The 14,553-nt window shown below is 36.8% G+C and overlaps 1 protein-coding gene across 2 annotated transcripts in view; it reads right to left on the minus strand.

Annotated features, from left to right (window-relative positions):
• The window catches only part of LOC121873316 (septin-2-like), a 43,445-nt gene that overhangs the window by 3,572 nt on the left and 25,320 nt on the right, over positions 1-14,553 (minus strand). For both annotated transcript variants that reach the window (XM_042376825.1, XM_042376824.1), the window contains 4 exons: positions 11,131-11,320; positions 9,602-9,716; positions 3,819-3,946; positions 181-354 (listed from right to left, as the gene is read on the minus strand). In XM_042376825.1, coding sequence (XP_042232759.1) covers positions 181-354; positions 3,819-3,946; positions 9,602-9,716; positions 11,131-11,320 — 607 coding nt within the window. The remainder of the gene's footprint in view (positions 1-180; positions 355-3,818; positions 3,947-9,601; positions 9,717-11,130; positions 11,321-14,553) is intronic.

The raw sequence follows: 14,553 nt of genomic DNA on the forward strand, positions 1-14,553 counted from the left end.
TTCTTAAGAGGGTTTGATATTACTTCCCAATGGAATTATATTGCTTATTTAATGGTTCTCGGGGAGTTCTTGTCAAGAAATAAGCAATACCATCATTAATATAATAATATATATAAAAAAATAGTAAAATAATGTAGAGGTAATGTTTGCTACAATTACCTGTATTAAATTTTAGCTTACCTCCTTCTCTACTTCTTTAAGTTCAGTCTCCTTTTCTTTAACTCGCAAGACAAATGTTTGCCTCATCTCATCTTCCTTGCGTTGCAGCTCATCACGATGCTCAACACGTTTTTGCTCAAATGTTTGCTGGAAGCTTACAGGTTGGTTATCTTGACCCACATCAGAGAAGCCCATCTGAAAGATTTCAATACAGCTATCAGATTATTGCCATTATAGTACAAATGGGAAAACTTACGAGAGAAGAGTATGACCTAAAAATGGAACAAGATATATGTTGATCATGGAACCTGATAAAGTTGGTTTCTTACCAACAAATCATATTTGCCTTAAATTACAAGCACGTTCAGGAATGGTATTTAACTCCCATCAAATTGCCACACCTTTTAATATATTATTTGACTAACGAGTGACGAATTCATTCAGCAGACAGGTCCCATACACAAAGGGTTAATGCATTTTCACAAAATTGTACTAACATGTGCATGAGGTGTTCGTGGTGCAAGAGACTGGAGTCGTGACAATGACTTCGACTGCAAAATCACCATGGTATAATACCACCACAAATGAACTTTTGCTTGTTTGTGCCCTTACCATGTTGATGCTCCTTGCACATAAATCTGTTCTTATTGATTACTGAAAGAAATACAACCATCTAAGGACACCTGTGTATAGGAAGTACATGAACAGAGTTGTCACGACTCAAATCCACATTCCTCATAAGCCCAGCCGTATCAAGTCTCGGTCTCCATTATTATAAAATGAAAATACTGTAATAAAAATTTTAATTATTTTCATCTTAATGCCTTGTTTTATTCTCCCTCTCATCATAATAAACAGTTTCTGTCTTAATGAAAATTTTCATTTGCCTAAAACATTGCAGGAGGTGAGAGTGGATCAAGGGGTCAGGGAAGTGATACCTTCTGATACAGCTTAATCTTTTATTCCCTGGTCAAATTACAAAGTCTATACTATTGTATTTTGTTTCTATTATTAAAGAAGTTATAATAAGATGAAAAGTACGCTATACGAGGCTGATCATACAAGAATAAAATAATGAATCTATAATAAAAACAGATCCAAAGCTGGTGCAAGCCAGTATCTTCCCTCCCATTGTTCGTGGCTCTTGTTAGGCATGCAGCAAATCTGATTACACAGCTGTAAGCATGTTTTGTCATTTTTATAAGATATTGTAAACTCATATATTTCCCCATTCGAGCAAATAGTTCATGTAAAAAGCTCACTGTCATTTATAGGTTAATTTAAAAAAGGATTGTTCCTGAAATCCCAACACAGATGTTATAGCATTAAGTCCAAAGAATCAATGCCCAGGTTAGCCCTTAGACATTAGTGGGTGGAATTAATTCATTAACAAATTATAATTCCCTTCACTACTAAGTTCATAAAAGGGATCTTTAAAAAAATTAGAAGCTAGTCACCATTTAAGATGGAAATTTAGTTATGATGACACACCAGCATTCATACACCTTGCCTGTCAAATGGATCAATAAAATCAGATTTCAAACTTCAATCCACACAACTTCTATGCTACACAAAGAAAGGAGAGGGTATAAGAGTTGCTTTGTATGGAATCAGGCAAGAAACAGGATTTAAAAATAATTCCTCTCTTTATGTCTTGAAGCCCTCCCTATGTGACTCGCATATTTGAAGCCAGCTATAAAATGGGAGGCAGTAGAAGTAAGTGCTCTAGTTGCTCATGAGACATGCACCACACTAAGGAATTTGTGTACTTTTGTTATACTGTAGTATGGAGCAAGGAAAATATCCTTACAATCTACCCAGCTCCACAGAGTCCATCAGTGAAGCTTCCTAATCCTGATATCAGATGACAAAATTTTTGAAGTGGACATCCCTTAGAGAAAGCAATCTATGAGGTCAAGAGCCCAAACCAAGCAGCCTAGCTGGGTCAAGTTAATAGTTTTCACAATCATTTTATATGAAAAATATTACTCCACATTACTCTATGATTCAATACCAATGCCTTCCAGTGCAACTTCATTAATTCTAAAGTACGGATAACTGTTGTAACTTGGCAAAGTGATTTATATGAACCAGTCTGTTTTCCAATCTTGGAAATGAATACATACATGACTTGGGGGAGGAAGAAATATTCTTTGCAAAGAATGAAGATGAAGCCTCTCACACCTGTGTTAATTTGAAAAACTGCCAAAAGAGATGAAATCAGAACTTCTCCTTGAAGCATGGATCTCTGAGATTCTCCTCCCTATGGCAAAAGTCAAGGCAACTGTAACCTTCAGTACTGTTTCAGAAGGGTTGGAACGCTCCCAACCGAATCCAGAGTTTTAAGGAACAATCTTAGGTATCAAGAAAAATTTAAAGCCCAAAGCAGTCTTCATAAACAAGAATCTAGAAAGAACTTTAAGTAACACTGATACTAGATTAAAAGGAAAACTCTCTCTTTAACAGTCTAACCAAGACACACTGTAAGCTGCTTACATATTAATAATAAATGACTTGTTCTTTTTAAACTAAAAATTAAGGAATCCATCAACAAAAATGACACAATAAACTGACTGATCGAATGAAAGTCTAGGAAGAATTCTAAATAAGATTGGTCTAAATACAGAGGAGGGGAAATAACTATATTCTGCCCTAATATATACTCAGCCCCAGTACAAATTAAAGGTACCTTTAATGTTACAGAATCTTAATAAGGGTCAGAACCAGAAAGCTCTAACTTTGTGAACATTTTCACAAAGATATCCACAGACAGAGATGAACAATTAAGGAAACAACAGTTTGGGCTGATTACTAGCCACACTTCTGTGAGAGTGAGAAGTGTACTATAACCCACTGTGGCAGTATTCTTACCCTGAAATATATCAAGGCTCCTCTGGCATACTCTCCTGCAATAACGTGTACCCCTTTCACTATCTCTCCAAGAGAGCTGAGAAGTAATTAAGGACAAACTGCCCTGAGACCAAATCAGACACAAAGACTAAGAAGATGGTCTCAAACACTTATCCTGAAAATTTAGGCCTTTAGTATAGAGAAAGGACTCCGACTGATCTCTGTTTTTTAAAAAAATAAATACAAAGAAAAAATTACAGGAGTTTAATTCATCCAAAGAAAATCCAATGAGACACCACATAAAAATACTTCTACCCTGACAGCAACCCTGCCCCAAAACAATATTCTAACTATGGACTGATCTTAACTTTCAAACCAGATCAAAACTTCCCTCGTTGAAGTGCTGACACTTTGAAACACTTAATGAAACTCTTGCAGGAGTTCTTCAAATTTGTAACCATTTGTTGCCTCTGAGACATAACAAAACCTCCATTAACTGAAGTATTGCAGCCTGGATCAATTATGGTTGACTAAGTTGGTAGGTGAGGTGAACAGAAGCTGATGTGACATCATGACACATTGTTTGCTTCCTTAAGTGGTGATTCTCACTTCTAAAGATCTCTTTTAGGGACTCATTATGCTCTCTGTTTGACACTCCATTAACCTCCACATCTCCACCCTATCCCTGCTTATTATTCTTTGCATCCTATTCACTACACATGTTACTCTTAAGCACATAATTTCTGTCAGTCCTGACCTCCTCCTCCAAAATTGTTTCTAGAGTCCAAAACAAAAACTAAATTCCATACCGTTTCAAGGATCTTCTTCCGGTACAGCTCATAATGACGCTGATGTGTTACCTCTCGCATATCCTCCATATTGGTTCGAATCAACATCTCTCTAAGCTTGGTAAAGTCACAGTGACTTTCATTTTCAACTGAAATATAAAGCAAATGAAATTTTACCCATGCAATTTCTAGGCAATCTTCCTTTAAGTCTTTGAACATTTCACTGCAAAGACCCTATGATGGTACTGTATGCATAGCACTCTTAAATTGTACATCATCCTATAAGTCATGAAGAAAAGGTGGATAATTTTCTTTTTAATTAGTTGCACAATTCAAAACAATACTGTACATCAGTGGCTCCCAATCTAGTTTTATATTATACAATTTATAAATATTTTTTTTTTACGGAGAATAGCCCACCCAGACACAAGTCATCGCCCCACAAAAGGGACGGGAGGGGGAGAAATTAAAAATAGAAGAGAAAAAGACTATAGGGTACAGTATATTAATTTACACCACGAAGATGCCAGAAAACCAGGTTTTTGAAGCAAGAAAGATTGTATGAGTATGGAAACAAAGAAGTAGGCAGAGCATTCCACAGTTTGGCTGTGTGAGGATAGAAGGATGTACTATAACGGGTTATTCCAGTGTGACCAACATCCACACAGAAATGGTGGGCACTGCGGGCAAGACAAGTGTAATGAGTCCACTGCCTTGCCAGCGGTACACAGGATGCCAAATCCACTGAACATTGCCCGTTAAAGTACCTGTAAAAGAGAGAGTGAAGCAACAATGTAACGAAGAGAAAGTGAAGAGAGATTATCGACTGAAGGAGGAGAGTTAATAAGACGAAATGCCTTTGATTCCACCCTGTCTTAACAGTTAGACAGAAGAAGAGCCACCCCAGATATGAGAGCAGTACTCCAAGTTAGGATGAATGATTCCCTTATAAACTTGAAGCAGCTGCTCAGGAGTGAAATAGCTATGGCATCTTAACAGCATTCCTAGCTTTTGGGAGCCAGCTTTAGCAATGTTGTGGATGTGTGGCTTCCATGACAAATTAGAGGGAGTGGCAAGGCCTAGCATATCTATTTAATTTGGCAAAATGATTGAAACCTGAAATGTGATTGGAAGGTGGTTTTCTATTTTGGAAAGTGCAATTGGTAAATACTGTGTTTTATTACTATTGAATTTAATCAAGTTTCTACCTCCCCATTCGAAGATGCTGCACAGATCTGTATTGATAAATGAAACTATCAATTCTAGAAACAGATGTAGTCTGAGAGTTAGGGGAAGGGAAAAATGAGTAGAGTGAAGAGTAGAATCATCAGCGTAAGAATGGATAGAATTAGTAGTAGTGTGAAGTAAATCATTGATAAAAAGAAGGAAGACAGTAGGTGAAAGAACAGAACCCTGTGGGACACCACTACAGCTCCTCCCCGACTTACGACCACCCGGACATACGACCGCCTCAGTCGTACCAAAATTATGTCAAATTACGTATTTTCGAGTTCCAGCGTCAGTGATTGCGCTGTGTACTGAAAAATTTTTCGTTGTAATTCACTTTAAAATGGTTGGCAAGCTTAAAAGTGAGAGTTTTGTGGTGCTGAGAAGAAAAAGAGACACCCATTTTAGATTTTCTATGTATTATTTAAGCATTTTCGACTTCCGACCACTTCGACTTACGACCTGGATTTGGGTCCCTAACCCCGTCGTAAGTTGGGGAGGAGCTGTATTGGTAGAGATAGAGCGAGAGACAGATCCCTCGACAACAACTGCCATGGATCGGTTCTCAAGAAAGCTAGAAATTGGAGAACAAAGTGGGGGAGAGAAACCATAAGAGGGAAGTTTTGAAAGCAAAGACTTATGCCATACCCTGTCAACAGCTTTGGAGAAGTCGAGGGCCATGATGAAAGTTTCCCAATAATCCCCAAGAGAGGATGACCAAAGATGGGTGCAGTAGGAGAGGAGATCACCAGTAGATCTCGCCTGGCAAAAGCAATACTAGTGATCCGACAAAAGAGAAAGGCATTCAAGGCGACTGAGAAAATGAGTTTAAGATAGTTTTGAAAATCTTAGAGAGAGATGAAGTTAGGGAAATGGGGTGATAGTTAGAGGAATTAGAATGGTCACCTTTCTCTGGGATGGCTGAACCAAGGCATGCTTCCAAGAAGAAGGAAAAGTTTGAATTTTGAGGCAAAGGCGAAAGAGGCGAGCAAGCAATCCTACGAGTGGAGATCACAGCAAAGTGCATAGGTTCTGTAGAAGCGAGAGAAGGAAGGGTAGAGTTGGACTTGTCTAAGGTGGAGTTAGAGGAGAATAAGGTGCCAAAGAGATTGGCTTGATCAGAGGGAGAGTTGGCTACAGTTATCAGCTAGGAAAAGTGGATGAAAAGAGGGAATGCAGAAGTTATTACAATGTTTTTGGTAAAGGACCAGAAGGATTAACTGGAAGAAGAGTTCGTCAGGTCAGTGGTCTTCTTTTTATAAAATTCCACTTGGCCCTACAAAGAATAATAGCCTTACAACAATTCCTAGAAGTAATGAAAGAGGAGTAACAGAAGGAGATACAGTAGTTTCATAACTTGATACGCTCCATCTCTCTCTCCTGTTGCGGTCATCTCCCCTTTCCCTCAATTCTTGTTTCAGTTACCCATTGTATTTAGTTTCTGTTGTTTCCCGTTTTTCTTTAGAATCAAAATTCCAAGTTTATGGTAAAGACTTAAAAAAAATGTCTTGATTATTCTATAAAAGGATGTATAATAGTATTTGTTTCATTATGTAAACTTTGTAGAATATTTTTATTTTTTATACTGTTATGAAAGACTGTAAGAAGCAGGTGTGAAGTATAAAAAGAATTAGAAATTATGTGTTGATGAAACAAGAAAGTATTGGAACATTGTTTTGGTTTTAGCGGCACTCTCGGTAGCTAGGTTGAGGAGGATGGAAGGGTCAAGCTTGTGTGGTACACATTTATCTATTATTATCTGGGTAATCATGGATAATTATGGTGTTAACTTAAGTGTAATATGTTCATTATAGTCTGAAGAGTATTGTAGTAGTGAGAGAACACTGCATTTGGTGGAGATAACATTATTCTGAGTAAATTGATTTGTGACATTTTGTATGCACATGGATGGAGAGCACATATTTATTATATTTTGTTGTTAAATATATTTTGTTGTTAAATATATTTTGTTGTAATTTTAAAGCTGTTTTGATTAAACCAGTTTTAATGGGAACAGCGGTATTAAAATAAACACCTGTCAGGAGGTTGTTAGCCAGAAATAGGGTAAGGGTCTGTGTTTAACAATTAACCTCTCTATTAACAGAAGCTGTTATTTCAGAGTTTTCTCTGATATAATGGGCCTATGGGCTGACTATACATCCTCTAGTTAGTCCTAGAAGAGGGTGTGGAGGTTGTAACATGGGGGCCTGTGTCCGGGAGTGGACTGAGTCAAGTATACTGATTGTCCCAGTGTATCCAAGCTGTACCGAAGTGTTTGAAGGTTAGTTACTGTGCTCTCGTGTGGTGTGCTGGTGAAGATTTCTGTAAACAAGTACTGTAAGTGTTAATACTTGTATAAAAATTGTGAGGTTAGGTGATTACTGTGAAAAAATTGGAAAAATGGCAGAAAATGTTGATAAATTTCAGGAAACCAATGATGTTCACTTTTTATACCAGTGTAATAAGGAGGAACTAATTGAGGTGGCATCTAGGTATGAAATTTCTCTGAGGTCGTATATCAAAAGTGATATGCAGAGAGAGTTAATTGATGAATTGGTGTCTTTGTCAATATTGGAGGAAGTTGAAGGTGTTGTTAATTTTAGTGGTGGTTATAAACAGATAAGTGAACAAGTGGCAATGGAAAAGTTAAAATTAGAATTTGAATTTAAGAAAATGCAACTACAGGCAGAATAAGAGGTAGAACTCAGGAAATTAGAAGTACAGGAGAGGAAATGGAGATAAAGATAATAGAGTATGCCATTTACCTGAGTTTGTGGAAGAAGAAACTGAGGACATCTTTATTCAGTTTGAAAAACTTGCAACTATTAAAGAATTGGACAAAAGTGACTGGGCAATATTGGTGCAGAGTAAATTTAAGGGCAAGGCCAGAAAGGCATATGTGTGTCTGAGTATGTCAGAGTCTGTGGATTATGACTGTTAAAGAAGCAGTGTTGACGACGGTGGAAATGGAGCCAGAAGTGTACAGGACAAGGTTTAGTGACATTAAGAAAATGAGTGGACAAACTCATCTTGAAGTGGCTAGAGAATGTGGGATGAGATTTGATAGATGGTGTAAGTCTGAGGAAGTAAAGACTGTGGATGACATAAGACAGTTAGTCCTGTTGGAACATTTAAAAAGTCTTGTGCACCCTGAGATTAAGTATGAAATAAGTAAGAATAGAGTGAAGAATTTGATGAATGCGGCTAGGTTGGCTGACCAGTTAGCAGTGGCACACAAAATGTATAAGGAGAAGGTGTCACTAAACAAGGTGAAATAAAGCATAATAGAAGCCAGAATTATGACAAAAATCATATGTATCAGAACTATTCAGATGTTAAGCAGCCTAGTCCAAATTATTCTAAGGGAGGTCCACCTAACCAGGTGTCACAAAATACTGTCGGGAATAGATCACAAGGACAAACACAATATAAACATCCAAGATATCAGTCCAATTATAACCCTTGTGTTAGTAGACAGGAGAGACCACATATAAAATGCTTTGCACGTGGAGAAATTGACCATGCTAAATATCGGTGTCAGAGTGGCCCAAAGTCTGCGGCATTAACTGTTGCAGGAAGGCCGCGGAATATTTGTAATGTAAGAGGTAACGAGTACAGTGAGTAAGCCAAAATCTGTGAATTTTGAGTCATTTATTACTGAAGGAAAGGTTGGGATTAAAGGTAGTCCTGAGAAGAAAATTATAATATTGAGAGATACTGGAGCAAATCAGAGTGTGATTTTGAAAAATGTATTAGAGTGGACAGATGAGTTTTACTCTGGTGAAGAAGTGAATTTAAGAGGATTAGGGTCGGGGATGACTGTCCCATTACATAATGTAAATCTTGAGAGTGGATTTGTGAGTGGCATTGTAAAAGTTGGGGTAAGTGTTGAACTTCCCGTACCTGGAGTACAGATGTTATTTGGTAATGATTTGGCTGGCGACAACGTGGTCCCAGAGCCTATTATGTGTGAAAATCCATTTGATGAAAAGGCTACTGTAGAGATGAACCATGTTGTGAAAAATGAAGATGTGTTGGATGATTCAAAGAAGTGTAAACCTGTTGGTGATATACAGTATAATGAAATTGAGTAGCCAGCTTGCGTTGTGACCAGGGCAATGACAAAGAGAAGAGAAGAGTTTGATGATTTGGGAATAGGTCATATATTTGGTAAAGAGGATGTTGTGACCACATATAATACAGTAGAGTTGGAAAATAATAAGGAGTGTACTGTAGTGCGTGACTAGGTACGACGCATCACTCTCACGCGCTGCTTTGCCTTCCCTCTACACCGCACAAACTAGTTCTCATATGTAACTACTACAAACCAGTTGTACTTATGTCGGATTTTTTTTAATATATAATCTACCTTTTGGGACCTCGTTCGTATTGGCGGATGTTAGTAAGTTGGGGACCCCCTGTATTTGATGTAATAATTGAAGCTGGACCATACACATTTGATTGGTAAAATAACATTCATTCAGGCCAGGGCATTGCTTTTGTTTAGAGTTACATACCCATATTGCTCAAGTATTAAACACAAATGTTCCAAAAGGTACCCATTCAACTACACTTACCCTGCACAGTGCCCCAAGGATACTGACGGGCTCTCAACATCTTGTTACCTACTCTCACAAAGTCAGTGCTTCCAACAACTGCAAATGGAATCTGGTTGTTCATCTCAGTGTTGATCTAAAATATAATAAAAACAATGCATTACTAGTGGCCTTTTTTATTAGTTACATAATAAAAACAATTATAAAACTGTCTCTTTGAGACAGCCTGGTATCTATCTAGGTTTGTATCAATGGAACTCAATACACCTTTCCCTCAATAAAAATGTGAAACGTGCTCCAAGAATAGCTCATTTAGATTACCTTTCTGTAAACAGTGGGTTATGTTCCAGATTTAATACAGTATTTAAAATTCAATAAAAAATTAGAAGGAATCCAAAATTTAATTATGACTTAACAAGACAGCACCTATTGGCCAGGTCCTCCAGTTCTTGACACCTGGACTCAGTATGATTGAGTGAGTGAGTGAGTGAGTGAGTGAGTGTACAGTAATATCTCCGTTAGCCGGAATCCCTCTTAACCCTCGGAGCCTGAGACACATACGTGCATGGAAACTTGTGCTCAGCCTCGGAGCTTTTTGCCGAAAAATCGTTGAAAAAAATTTATATATTTTTTTAGGGCTCATTTCACTGCCATGGAATTGTTTTATTAATTGTAATGGGGTGTTTTCTAGTGAAAAATTTTCTGAAAAATTGTATGAAACCATAAAAAATTGAACATTCTTGAAATTTAAGCTACTTTTTTTTAGTATAAAAAAAAGTAGGAAAAATTTTTGTAACATCTTAATTTCCATTCTCATTTTCCTTGTATTATGGTGTTCATTGATATGTACTATAAACCAAAATAAAGAACAAAGCATGTAGAATATAGTGGTAAAAGGAAAAATAATATACTGTAACACAAAAACTCATGGAATAATTAAAGGGCCAAGAGGCGCACCCTCCTCTCGCTCTAATGGCCAGAGCGACACTGGCTTCATGCTGCGCCGCCACACACACGATGATCAAGACCGTCTTGGGGAAGGTGATAAGGCCCACACAAAGAAAATGATGTCTGTCAAATGGCTTCCAAAGTTCAGTCAGTTTCACTGAACAGTTTTGAGTTATTTGAAAATATAGCCCATTGGACGCCACGTAGGCGTCGCGAGGCTGAGCCTAAGTTTTTTCGCCTTTTATGTTCGACGCCATTGTGAGGCTGAGAGGGTTAACCGGAACACTCCGATAGCCAGAATTGGAATTTTCCCAGGGGCACATTTTCTGGAAAAATAAGAAATTTTCCCAGTACCCGCAAAATTCCAGGGATGGGGGAGTTTTTTCCGGGTATGAGAGATGAAACTAAGGCGCATTTTTTGGAAATTCTCAGGAAATTTTTTCAGTACCCGGAAAAAAAAATAAGCAATCCACAATATGAGAGCTGCCTGAGTTTAGGGCAACTGATAGGGAATATATGTTTATTATTGGTTCTAGTCACTGTAAAATATTGTAGAAAGAGGAATAGGAAAAAAGGGATTAAAAAGCTCAATCCCATCTTACCTTGACCATGGTATCATCATCAGTGGGAAACTGGTAAATCTGGATATTATTGGCCTTTATCTCCTGTATAATGCGCTGCTTGAACTTTGTCAGCTCTGACTTTGAGATAGTATCAGCTTTGGCAATGACAGGTATCACATTTACTTTTGAGTCCAGTTTCTTCATGCAAACCAGGTCAATACTCTTGAGTCTGCAATATTGAAATATTAAAAGTAAACCTTGTACAGAAAAAAATAATAATACTTTTTAAACTGCAAATAGTACAATAACTTTTGATTACAATGTTCAAAGTGTTTAAATACTAATATTGTATATACCAAGTCATTATTAAGCCAGTTTTTGCACCCACAATGTTTCTATCAGATGCCCCTATCCCTACCTCCAAAAGCAATGCTCTTATGAATAAAAAAACACACACACTCTCTCTCTCGCTGTTTTCTTCATTTGCCCTTTCATTTCTCAATATTCATACCATTCTTCTTCATTGTGTATTTACAACAAACACTCATATTTCCTCTCTTCTCCCTGACTACCAATGCCTGGCACTCACTCCACTGTTCCCGCATCTTGTTTTTCCTTCCTACTCTCCTATACTCATAAACCTCAGCTTGGAGACAACAGGAAGAAGCATCAGAAGGATTGAATGAAAAGTAAAGTTAATTATGTACAGGACAATGTAAATGGATAAACAGACCAAGTAATAAACAAGGAACATAAAGTACACATGAAGTTTAAAGTAAGATTTACATTACCTTTAAAAGAACACATGGAAGACGCACCTTAATAAGTATAAATGTTGTTACTTACAAAAAAAAAGTAGTGTACATAAAGACTGTAGAATAGTGTGAAGTAATTTTGGTTAATTAATAATTTTACAGACATAGCGGGGCTATGGATCACAATCCATATACAGTGGTCCCTCGGTTAACGAACGGTTTGATTAACGAAATTTTGGTTAACGAATTAGCTCCCATAAGGATTTTCAATTCGATTAACAAAAATAACTTCGATTACCGAAATCCTTACGACAAACACGTTTTGTTGTGCACATCAGCTGATCAGCTGATCGGCTAGTCCGCCAATACATTACTGTACAGTGGGGTATGCTATAACGAACGGATCCTACTACGAATATTCCTATAACGAACGGTTTTACCTATAAAATTGAGAATGCTATAACGAACGAAACTCCTACAACGAACATTATTTAAATTTTTTATTTTTTTTTAAATAATTTATTGTTTTTTATTACAAGTATTAATGATATTCTTTATTTCAGGGGTTTAGATGCATATTTATGCACTTTTTTACAATTTTTACGATTTTATTATATTTTTCAGTGTTAAGTGGTTGTATTTGGGGGCCTGGAACGGATTAATCCTATAACGAACGAATGCTATAACGAACAAGGTTCTAGAACCAATTAGATTCGTTATAGCATGCCCCACTGTAATTGGTTCTATGTTTACATTCGTTTCTAGTGAAGTAAATATCAAGAAAATTAGTCTCTTGAATATTTCTGCATTTTTTAGATTAAAATTATTGGCCAATCTGAAATTTAGTTAACATATTGATAATACTGTACAGACAGTACAGGGAACAGTTTTTGTGCACCCATCAGCTGATTGAATCACCCAACGCTTCTCAGTTTAACTTTGTTTACAGTGGAGTGAAGATCGATTTTGTTGCTCTCTTGAATATTTTTGCATTTTTACATAAAAATTATTGGTCATTCTGAAATTTAGTTAACATATTGATAATATACAGTGCAGAAATTATTATGAAACATGAAGAAGGCATTAGAACTAATGCACTCTATAAAGAATATGGCATGTCATCATCCACTGCCTCTACAATCAGTTGCTTAATATATAAACAAGCTGCCGGTAATTCGACATACACACCTCAAAGTAAGTTAAAATGCAGTATTCTATTGTTTTTTATTTATTATTGTACAGTATACTGTACAGTACAGTACTGTATTTAATTTATATTTAATGTTTTGTTACTTCTATTACTGGTATACAGTGGTCCCTCGGTTAACGAGATTTCGGTTAACGATTTACCTTCCATAAGATTCTTAACTTCGGTTAACGAGCAATCCCTCGATTAACGAGTTTTTTACGAGCCGACTTCAACATGTTTTCGCTTGCATTTGGCGGTCCACCAGCTGTAGTATTAGTCCGCCAATACAGTAATCGGTCTTAGGGCTTAAATTCCTTACTATTTTAGTAAATATCAAGAAGTTTATACTATTCAATAATTTTAAAAGTTTAATATTAACTTTTTTAGTCATTTTAACAATTATTGAACATAATTGAAGGTAAAGAAACTAGTTTCTGGCGTGCCATCCAGCCTGTTAACACACCAGACAGGCGTTAGTCTCTCTCTGTTTTCAGTGGAGGTAACATCTTGCTTGAGACTCTCTTCAACTAAATGCTTTTTTCTGTGTTTCCAAGCAAATTATTGGTCATTTTGAAATATATTTTATATATTGACAATATATAATGCAGTGCAGTGTTGATTTAAAGAAAATAATCTTGAAATACACCAAGAGAACTAAAATTTTATGGGTGAAATGGTGCCATGGGGTGACTTCTCTTCCACCCCAATGCCTTCTCTTCTTCCTTCTCCTCCACCCCCATTCTAATTCCCATCATCATCATTATCATCATCATCATCCAGGAGCCTTCTACATACACACCTCAAAGTAAGTGTACTTTTCTACCTTTTTTGTTGAATTTAGGCAATTTTCGGTGAGCTGGAACCAATTACCCAAAAATCCATTGAAACAATGGTTTCGGTTAACGAGCAACCTGCTGGAACGGATTGTGCTCGTTAACCGAGGGACCACTGTACAGCACTTTGTACCCTATGTACTTTTTTTGTGAGTTGGAACCAATTACCCAATATCCCATTGAAATAATAGATTCGGTTAATGAACGACCCTGAGGAACGAATTGTGTTCGTTAACCGAGGGACCACTGTATTAACATTCGGGATCATTCCTTCCTAAGTGACATTTTGATTTAATTTAAATGAAAGTTTTACTTCATGATCAGACACATTACCATGGCACATAGTTATTTTCTCTATAAGTTCCTGGTCAAATTACTGTACTTCAAATTAAATGACACATTCTTCATGTCACTCTCCTGCATGGAACCAAGTTTTAAGGCTAGGTGGCAACCCGCCTCCTACGTGCAGTGGATCACATGGCCTCCAGACTAACACTAGTTTTGCGTCTGACTCAGTAAGCAAGAAGTGTGTGGGCTGGGTGTGATTTAAAAATGGCACCAGCATTTCCAAATATTTATTACTTACAACCTCAATATTTAATCTTATGAAGTGATAAAGTGCTATGTACAGTATTGAAATATTTATAATGAAATTTAAAAAAAAAAAATTTATAATTTGCGAGAC

This window comes from Homarus americanus, unplaced genomic scaffold, assembly GCF_018991925.1.
Source record: "Homarus americanus isolate GMGI-L3 unplaced genomic scaffold, GMGI_Hamer_2.0 scaffold32929, whole genome shotgun sequence".
Taxonomy (NCBI): domain Eukaryota; kingdom Metazoa; phylum Arthropoda; class Malacostraca; order Decapoda; family Nephropidae; genus Homarus; species Homarus americanus.